This window comes from Corvus kubaryi, unplaced genomic scaffold (genome assembly GCF_017639235.1).
Source record: "Corvus kubaryi isolate FWS band 111438036 unplaced genomic scaffold, C.kubaryi_AGA036_p1.0 37394, whole genome shotgun sequence".
NCBI lineage: Eukaryota > Metazoa > Chordata > Aves > Passeriformes > Corvidae > Corvus > Corvus kubaryi.
In genome coordinates this window covers 4,758,746-4,768,625 of record NW_024581133.1, presented here as the reverse complement: position 1 = coordinate 4,768,625, position 9,880 = coordinate 4,758,746, and the positions used below count along the sequence as shown (strand labels likewise).

At 47.3% G+C, this 9,880-nt stretch overlaps 1 protein-coding gene across 5 annotated transcripts in view; it reads right to left on the bottom strand.

The window, feature by feature from the left end:
- Positions 1-4,665: 4,665 nt before the first annotated feature.
- Positions 4,666-9,880, bottom strand: part of CTXND1 (cortexin domain containing 1) — a 35,340-nt gene continuing 30,125 nt past the window's right edge. For all 5 annotated transcript variants that reach the window (XM_042039031.1, XM_042039028.1, XM_042039029.1 and 2 more), the window contains one exon: positions 4,666-8,342. In XM_042039031.1, coding sequence (XP_041894965.1) covers positions 8,109-8,288 — 180 coding nt within the window. In that variant the 5' untranslated portion in view covers positions 8,289-8,342 and the 3' untranslated portion in view covers positions 4,666-8,108. The remainder of the gene's footprint in view (positions 8,343-9,880) is intronic.

Sequence of the window (9,880 nt, the reverse complement as noted above, 5' to 3'; positions counted from 1 at the left end):
CTAATAGGCAGATATTTATTTAATGTACTCTGACTGGGTCATCAATTTATAGATGCTTTGTGCTCTCTTTTGACCTCAAAGGACAATTGTGAGTTGACACCTTCCCTCTTGGATTTAGAAATAACCCATCCTGTTCCTCTGAGCACAGCCCAGCTTTGCTGCTGGCAGCAGCAGGACACACAAAGCGTTTATCCAGGAGAGAAATTTGTCTGCAGAAGCAACATCCACGGTGCAGCTTGGCATATCTGATGTTCTGGAAATGAAATGTCTGAGGGGAGGGGTGCACCTATACAGAGAGCCAGGAGCTGATGTCAGGGCAGTATGTCATCAGCCATCAGCTGTGACCTTGCTGTAAGACACTTCACAGCCAAGAAGGACCGTGGTGTCAAGGCTTTCTGGGTGCAGGAATCCTTAGGGGAACTGTAAATCCATAGTGCTCTTCCAGAACTTTGGGCAAGGTAAAGGCGAGTCCTGTACACAGTCAATGAGTTCCCCTCCCAAAGAGCCAACTGGATGCTGCAATTCCTGCCAGCAAGTGGAAACTGGGCTCGTTGCCTGGTCAGGCAGAAGGTCAGTGGTGCTGAGACCCCAAACCTGGCCAGGATGGAGGCACCCAGCCACAGACCCTTCCAAACTGGCTCCTGCCCCAGAGCCAACCTGCCATGCCGCAGCCCTGAGGGAGGAGGGTGGCTTTGCAGTGGCCACTCTGCACATCCCTGGGCCAAGCACCCCTGCACTATGCTGGGGATGGGTGGGAGGTGGAAGGGCCCCAAGGTGGCTGAGCTGAGCTTCTCTAGCCCAGGGACATCTGGAGAAGTCCCAGATTCCCAGAAGGTGGGTAATTTCTGGAAAGGACCTCAGACACAGCATGTTTCAGAGGTGAGCTGGCCAAAGTCCAAAACCTCTCTCAGGACAGAGCTCAGAGTCATCTACCGCCTGCTGCATGGATGGGGGCCAAAATGCCAGGAGACGATAAAAAACGAGACAAACTTTCCTGTGTGCCCACAGAAGGCCACTTTCTTTTCACCCTCAAAGAAGGCAGCTGGCTTCTGTTTGGGTGGGCACTGTGGAGAAGGGGGGCCCATGGCCACGCTGCCCTCGCCCAACGCAGCGAGCCCGGGGCCACCAGCACTGCTGCTTCTCCTCCCTGCCGGGGTGCCCTGTGTCAAGGGGAGAGTGAAGGGCACATCTGTGCTGCAATGCCCAGTGCTGCCCACAAAATAGCTTTGGCCTGGGACCAGCAGCACCCACTGCCTGGGTGGGAAGCAGCCTCTGACCCAGAGTTTGGGAAACACACAGGTGTTCTGGGCACCTCCCGCTTGCTCCGCCTCCCCTGGGGCAGCTGGGACCACTTTGCACCCTTGTCCTTTAAACTGAAGGTCATGGAGCTTTCTTCTGGTTTTGGGGGAAGCTGAATAGGGGTGAAAAGAGTAGGCTCTTGGAACAAGAGGGTGCTCTTGGGTCAACAGGCTGACTGGCTGCTTGGAAAAAGTTTATTTTTGAGGTGCCAGTTTCAATTGGGTTGATTCCCTCTACAAGAGCTTCTCGTGCACTTTGGGAAGCTTTTGTTGCAGTTAGAGTTGAGCATGGCTGTCTCTGCTTCTAGAGGTTATTAATTTTCATTTGATTTAGATCTGTTTTTCTTAGTTTGCTTACAAGCTGGCTTCCAACAAGAGTGGAAAAAACCCACAAACAAACCCAAAGCGCCTTTTCCATCAGCCTGTCATAGCACCAGGTTTGTGGGTTTGTAACCCATGTGTAGAACAAGAAAATCCTTCCTGGATCTTCAGAAGCCTGGAGGAAAAAAATAAAACCTTTCTGCTGTGTCAGCCACCTGCGAGGCCTCATTCATGCAATGCTGTGTGGGGAGACAGACCCTGCATTCCTGATCAGAGGGAATGGAAATGTGTGTCTAAGTGGAAACCACAGCTCTTGTGCAGGCCTGGAGCATCCTTCTCCCGCCTGGTGTTTCCCTCTCAGCAGAGCTCAGCAGTTCCCAGCAGCAATCCGTGCTGGAGCACAGAGATCCCGGGGGTGAGTAGTGCTGGGGTGTTGGGTGAGAGGTCTTGGAGCTGCTTCTGGGTTGTGCTGCTTTATCACAGGGTGGGCATAGAGGCGATAAATCATCCTGCCTGAGAACATGCCACCTGATTTTCTTATTTTGCCGGCAGCAAAACTGAGGGCAGTTTGGTACTTTGAGATGCATTTTTTTACAGATCAAAGCGTCATCTGGTTGGTGCGTAGCGAAAAAGCTGGGTGTAATTTATAACGGAGCTGTTGGTATAATTAAGTGTCAGAAAAAAAAAAAAAGCATGGAATAAACCCCTAAAATGTATTTCAGAATTTAAAGGAACCACTGGCTTTTTGCTGTGAAATGCAGGCACTCTTCACCTGAAGTCATTTTCTGCAGAGATTCTGAGTAGAAATGGATGCTGTATCTTGGAAAAAAAAATTCTTTTTGATGTGTTTGGGTCAGCAATATTCATAATTCTTCCATTACCCAGGCAGAAACGAGTCAAACACTCTCTCAGTAGCTGTTCAGGGTCAAGGTAGTGGCTTTGTGAAGAGGGACAGAGCTGGTAGGTGATATTCACATGGCTTTTGGTGTTAAGCAGTGAGGCAGGAGACCATTTCTCAGGTTTGATTGCTGCTTCTGTTCAGAATGCCTACACAGGTGCTGCTTAGTGAGAAAGGAGGAGATCATTTCTGGGATTTTAAAATTGATTGAGGGCTTTGGAAGTACGTGAGGGACATGCTGAGGTACTGGCACCATGCTGCTCCATACAAATCTGCTGTGAGCTGCTTCTCCTTCTCATCTTCCCTCATTCCTGAGAACTTCCTCACCTCAACTCTTTCTCTGTTTGGTTTTCCATGAAGTTTTAATGACAGACCTGTGCTTTCTGATTTTTACTCTGCTTTCTTGATATTGTTTGCTCCATGAGCAGCTGAAACAGAGAAGTTGTTAACACCGTTAATGAACATCCAAGGGAAATGCTGCAGGAGCAGAAGTCCCTGGTGGCAGCTGGGCATCCCTTGGGTCAGCCTGGAGGATCAACACCTTGGTCCATGAATACTGAGGGACTGGCTGGAAGCTGCAAGCACAGGGAGGGTTTCCTGTCCTCTCTGTGTGCTGGATCCAGGACAGGTGTGCTCAGGGCTCAGCACTTCCAGCTGGCACCGCCACTGCCCTGCAGAGCATTGGATGCCCTGGAGCTGTCGTGTCCTGGGACCCTGTTTGGGGGGGCTCTGGGATCTGCTGCAGGGGCTGAAGTGTGCCCAGCTCTGCTGCCTGCTCACCCCTGCCAGGTAGTCCCTTTGATCTGCAGAGGCAAGACGGCTGCTGCTGGAGAAATCCAATTCATCTTAAATATAAATAAGTTTTGAAAAACTTTGCATTCCTTATGGCTTTGGCACACTTAATGCAATTTTAATACATTTTTGGTTTCTGATTTCCTTGTGTGGGCTTCCTGGCCAGGTTCCAGTATGAAACATGGAACTTTGTAACTAAGAACTGTCATTCAATAATTCTTAACACCGTAGTGGATTGAATTATATACGATGACCTGAGAATACCAGGAATTTCAAATTGTTTGTTGCTTTAAAAATGTGTGTGTGAGCAGAGTTCTCCTGGTTAGCAAGGTATTGACCATTTTTAATGAAAATGGTTTTAAAAAAAACAGAAGGTGCAAAGGAGATGGCTGAAGTCTGAGCACAGCATTTCCCCATCTGAGTCATGTGTTGGCATCTGGGCTGAAGCTGCCTGCTGAGACTGTAATGACCCAGCAAGCTGGGGACCCTTTGGCCAGAACAGGCTGCAGCAGCATCGCTCATGTGAGTCCCTGGCTTGCCATCAGTCCCTGTCTCTTTCAGAAAAAACGTTTCCAGGGTGTCTGCTCAAATTCAGCTGCTGCTGGCCTCAGTTCAGGTCTGCTCTTACCTTAGCCAGAGTAGCTGTACTGAAAACAGAGTGAAGACTCCAGCCTCTGCTTCTGACTAGGAGAGAGGTCATGATTTATCAGTGGGGTTTAGTCTTTGTGGCAAACTGGGTTCTAGGCACAAAGATCCTTCTGCCAGAGGACTTGCTGCAGGGACAAGCAGATCTATAAAGCACCCAGCTTTCAGGCAACAGAGCCTTTTTTCAAGATGAAAGAATTAGCAATTCATCTCTTCATGTTTTCTAAGAGGAGGAGTTCCCTGGGTGCTTTTTACCCTGCATATCCCACACTCTGTGGCTTCTTCAAAGAGACCCCCACGGAGGCTCCATGCTCTTCATTTTCAGTTGCTAGCAGGAGGGATTCTGGTCTCAGTGGCCCTGTTTCTTTTGGTATGCAATTTGTTACTGATAATGAATTGCTGAAATACAGATGCTGCAGTCCCCCACTGAGCTGAAGCTCAGCTGAGTGCTCTTCCTGACCAAGGGAGTAACCTGAAATAGCCCCTTTGGAAAAGCTGATTTTCTGCAGAGCCACAGGAACACCTGGGGCTCCATCAGCTCTTTCCTGAGATCCCAGGAATCCGTAGTGGTGCAGCTACACAGGGAGTTTTCTCTGCTCTCACTCTCCAAGGAGAGCTGTCACGAATGTACACCCTTCTTGTAAGTCGTGTTGTGTTGTGTTTTTGCAGATGTCCTGGCAACTGGAAGAAAACCACAACAGAGACAGCAAGGAGCTTTTCCATGTTGAAGCTGTTTATTATGTTAGATAAATACACTTGCAACAAGTTTGAGTTCTATCCTCTGAGCGCAGTTGCTGGTAGTATGGCACAATGATTAAAAAAGAACCAAAACTAGCAGAGGCACTTGTTGCATGCAGCTGAAATTACTACCGAGCCTGGTGATGCAGCTCCTGCTGAAAGAGACATTCCCTGGCTGTGAGCACGGATTTGCCGGCGGGGTCGGCACCAGCCGGAGCTGCAGCGATGCACCTTGGGTGGGAGAGCCCTGGCTCCCAGGGGAAGGAGCATAAAATGTCTGGCTTAGGCATGATGCTCAGTATTGCTTTTGGTTAAAGAGTAGTGAGGTTGTGTGATTGTAACCAGTGGGAAAAGGCAGAAATTAGAAGGAATCATAGAATATGCTGAGTTGGAAGGGACCCATCAGGATCAAGGAGTTCAACTCCTGGCTCGGCACAGGACACCCCAAGAATGCCACCATGTGCCTGAGAGTGTTGTCCAAAAGCTCCTTGAACTCAGACAGGCTTGAGTCCTGTCAATGGTCACAAGAGTGAAGAGATCAATAGATTGACATTATCCCTAAAAAACCAATCTCGTTGACTTTCATGAGGTCATGTAAGTGAATATTCAAAGTTTTATGAAGACCTTTCTTGTCAACAGAAGGATGGACTTGACAGGCTATGCCAGGAGGACAAGTGCCTTTTTATTAGAAAACAAAGCTACCCAGAGGGGCCTTCTCATCAGGATTTTCAGGAAAATCCATAAAATGGTTTGTTCATTCAATGGCCAAAGAGAGAAAAAGTGGCAAACATTCTTGCAAAGCAAATTTATCAATTTGCTTCCTTAGCATTTGTAACCCTTCATTCTCACACAGGCTCTGCTCCTGCAAGGACTGTGTGTTGCTGTCCCTGCCCTGCCAGGGACATGGCACGGGACTGACCCTGGTCTCTGTAGTCAGGCAGCCTGCTCAGAGGCTTAAACTTAAGCACCTGAATAAGTCCTTAGCTGAACTGGGGCTTATCAGTGACATGTGACAGTGCCAAAGAGTCCTGCATGCAGATAAACGCCAAGTGAAGTATTGGCACTGGGAGGTGTGAGGACAAGCTCTGTCCTTGCTCTGCATCAGCTGTGAACGCAGCCAGGTGACCTGAAAACTGAAAGTGTCTCTAGCCTGGACATTATTTTGTTATTTTGCTGAATTTGTAAGTAGCCCCACAAGTGGGATACGAGATTTAACGACAAAAACCAGGTTCCAAACTTTAGCCCAGGGAACAGAAGTGTCATTCTTTGAGCTAGGACACCCATTCCTGTGGTACAGGTAGCCTCAGCCACGAATACAAGAACAGTGGGTTTGCTCCAAGGATGATGAATATTTAACATTCAAGCCTGAAAAAGTGTGCTGTTACTGGTGATTACCTGGCTAGCAGAAGCTGAGGCTAAATAACAGCCTGAGGAGCACTCTGCAGTGGGTAATGGAAGCAGTGGAGGATATCAGGGTGAAAGCTACTCTTCGAAGTTCCTGCCTCATGAATGGGATCTCCTACAACAGAGATCAGCAAAAATTGTGTAGTTCAAAAGACCCATGCAAAAGTTTCCATATGCCTCATAGCCTGCTATTTTGGGATCTCTGTATTCGCAATGTTGAGCACCTTGCATCCTCAGAAATCAGTGAGCTGTGTAAAAAAGCCAGGTGCCGTTTGGCTTGGCTCAAAATGCTGCAATGAGAGAGTAAACGGGGGTCTGGACAAGTCCTCTGCCTGGGGAGAACTTCCCCTGCAGTATAACGAGCTCCAGAACTTCCCTCTTGGTTTCAGCAGGAAGGGTTGTAAGTAAGAACCTCATTTCTGTGTCCCTATCTAAGGCTCTCCAGGTGCTTTCTGGTATTATTAGATAGACAAAAGGAGGTGTGACAAGATCATGTTGTTGCACCCATTTCTCTGATGAGTAGACTGAGGCACGTAAAGAATTGACTTGTGAGATTATCAAACAAATGTGTCGGAGCTAGAACAGTGCTTCACAAAGTCTGTGTCCCAATTCCTTGTCACAGCCTTTGCTTCCACCTTTCTCACCCACTGTGCGTTGTCTTATGGCAAGAACCTGGGGGTCAGGTAGGATGGTGAGGAGGAGAAATGCAGAAATGCCCTTCTTGAAGTTTTGTGCTTTCAAGTCTTGTCGGTTCATGGTGCTTGCTGTCGTTGCAGTACCTGCTCTGAATTGCTTCCTTTCAGTCCCGTAAGCTGAACATGTAGCCATGAAGAAAAGGCAGCCATGAGCAAACCTTAGAATTTGAGGAGTAGAGGACTTTGGAATCCTGCAGTCCCCATTCTTCAAAAGTAAATAATAAATTTCCAGAGCTCCCATGTTCTCTTATGCCTTCTTGCATAATGGCTGTCTTAATGAATTGAGAGAAGGAAATGTACCTTACAAGTCTGTGGGGAAAAAAATCTTCCTTTGAAGGAGCTGAATTTCTCTGAGGTAGAATGCTTATTATTGTGTGTTACTGTAAATGTTATGCTGAGGAGTCTGAGTGACAAAGCTGGGACAAAAGTCTCTCTGCTTACTGTCCTTGTCATTCTAGTCCTGTCTCATCCCACTGAAGTACACCTGAAGCAAAAGATGGGTGAAATTGCATGTGGAATCACTCTTTGAAAATCACAGCAGGTTCTACGTAGTTGACACCAGCAGTGTCCAGGCTCTGCTCCAGGGACTTTTGGTGCCTACCAAACTCATAGCCAGTGGCCTGACTAATCCAAGGGTCCATGGCAGAGGATATGCAGGGGTTTCGCATGAGTAGGGTAGAGCAAGGTGGTGCTATGGGGTCAACAGCAGTCCAGGACCCCCTTAGTCTGAGTGCTCCTGTGTCCTGGTCACTGGAAATATGGCTGCAGTGGCCAGGGAGTGCATGCGCAGAACCAAGTGAGCCAAGAATAAATCTGCTCGTGTAATTCTACTTAACCAGAGGTACTTCAGCACTACTTAGTGATGCTCTGGTATATAAAATCTGGGCCTTTCCTAAAGTGCAACTATAATGACTGAGAAAGCAATTGATATCTGAGGGAATCTGTTTCCAGGAAAGGCAGAATACCCTTGTTGCTTTTTCATGGTATTGATGGTTACCCTGGGTTTGTGGGTGACATTGAGGGTGGGACAAACTGTGCTAGATCAAGAGTTATGTTAGGAAAAGTCTGGAGAATCTTGTGCTACTTGAGTTACAATGACAACTGTAAAATAAGAGTTGCTGCATAGTAGTAAACTCTGCTGCCACGATGGCTTGCTGATATCTTGACCTGTTGAGCAAAAATAATTTACCCTATGTGCTCTTGGAGATAGTGCCTTTGCCCTGCATATCTAGAAATGGCTGTTCATGTGCCAGCCTTCCCTGTGGGTAAAGGCCTCCAGGACCTCAGCATTCTATGGCTCTGTCTGGGGAATCCCTGTCAGTCGTCGAGATGCTGCTCCTCCCACGTGGATGTCGGGATGGCGCTGTAAGGGTCCATGATGACTTTTGCACAGCGAATGATCATCACAATCAGGAAGAGGCAGAGGAAGACAAAACATGCTAATGTCAGTCCCTTGTCCACGTCAACGTACACGGGCTCTGGGGTTGGTCCCTCCATTGCTTAGGCCGCTCTTCATCTGGGTTTGCATTTACTCCTAACATCATCAACCACCTGCAAAACAAACACGGTGTCAGGCACAGGTGATTGCAGCTCCTGCACATGGGGAAAATCAAGGGTTGTACTGGACACAGATACTTGTTGTAGCCCTGATAAATTCTTGCAGGGGAATAAACCCAATGAAAATGTTGTAGCTCAGGTAACTGAGAGCTGTGAGAAGAAGAATCCTCATCTCTGCTTTAATTTAGCCCACAAATGCTTCTAGCTAAAATATTAGACACTAAAAAGAGATGTTAACAAGGAAAAGAGAAGCAGTGGTGAATGAGCACTATCCACTTGAATTATCATCTCTTAAAAGAGGCACAGACACTGTTCTTGTCTCAGCATTTCCTAATCAGAAAAATATTTCCATTCCTCTGCTAGTGTGAAAGATCAGACACATGGCAGAGCAGACTGTTTCTATCCCAATTTTCCTCTCTGTCCAAACATTCTCTGTCTTTCACTGGTGCAAAGCAAAGTGGAAATTATGCATACTTATTTTCCATAATCTTTTAATCTCCGGTACTCAAGGTTCTCCAGGCAGTAGATTTTTTTAGGAGCAATATCATTTTTAAGTGGATGTTTTATCATCCAGAGAGGTACAGGTGATTATGTGATCAGAACAAGGATTATCTTATTCATTGCAGATGTCTGCACAGCTGAAGGTCTCCTCTGGCCTTCCTGAATCCATAACCAAAATGGCTTCAGCAGTGATTGAATCCCTCTGCAAGTTTGATTCTGGAGAGTTCATCAGCTGATAACACAAACTGCTTTGCACAGTTGTGCTGAAGGAGAGGAACTGACCTTACACAGAATTGAGTCACTGCCCAGGGATGGGGGTGCTTCTCCTGACATGTTTGGCCAAGGTGGAGGGAGAAGTGTTGAAGATCACAGTGCTGAAAATCAGGAATACAGAATGCCTCTTTACAGCAAGCAAAACAACGGAGTCGTTCACATTAAATGCAATAATCCATCTGAGAGCCAGTCCCTGCTTTTACTGGAGAGGAGAGATGGGAATAAGGAGCTGTTGAGCCATAGGGAGGATTGGGTGAAACTGGGGTATCAAACAGCTCAGCTGCTCTCTATTTCTACATCAATACAGAGAGGAACTCCCAGGTTTTGTTACACAGACAAGTTTTCCTGGTTATGTTTCCAGTGAGCTGATGCTGCTGGCAGGGCTGTTGCAGTGGTGGTTCACATCCGGCTGGAGCATCGTGGTCCTGCAGCATTGTGCTGTGCCAGCTGCCAGTGATGTCCCAGAGACTCCTGAACTCCTGTGCCCTGTGAATCTTCCTCAGGGTGAACCAAAGACCTTTTATTTTAAAAGTGCACAGTTTCTTCCCTGTCTCATAATTTTTTCCTTTTCAAGTGGCTTTCTAGCCTCACAACCTCCTAGATCCCACAAGGCAAGTACAAATCAGCTGGGCTCTTGAGTTTATTTTAAGCACAAGGATGTCAGTTGTTTTTTTTTTTAATTTCCTGAAAGCATAGAAATTACTGCGACAGCCGGTCCTGCAGCAGGGGAATGAAAGAGGCTGATGACACAGAGCGAA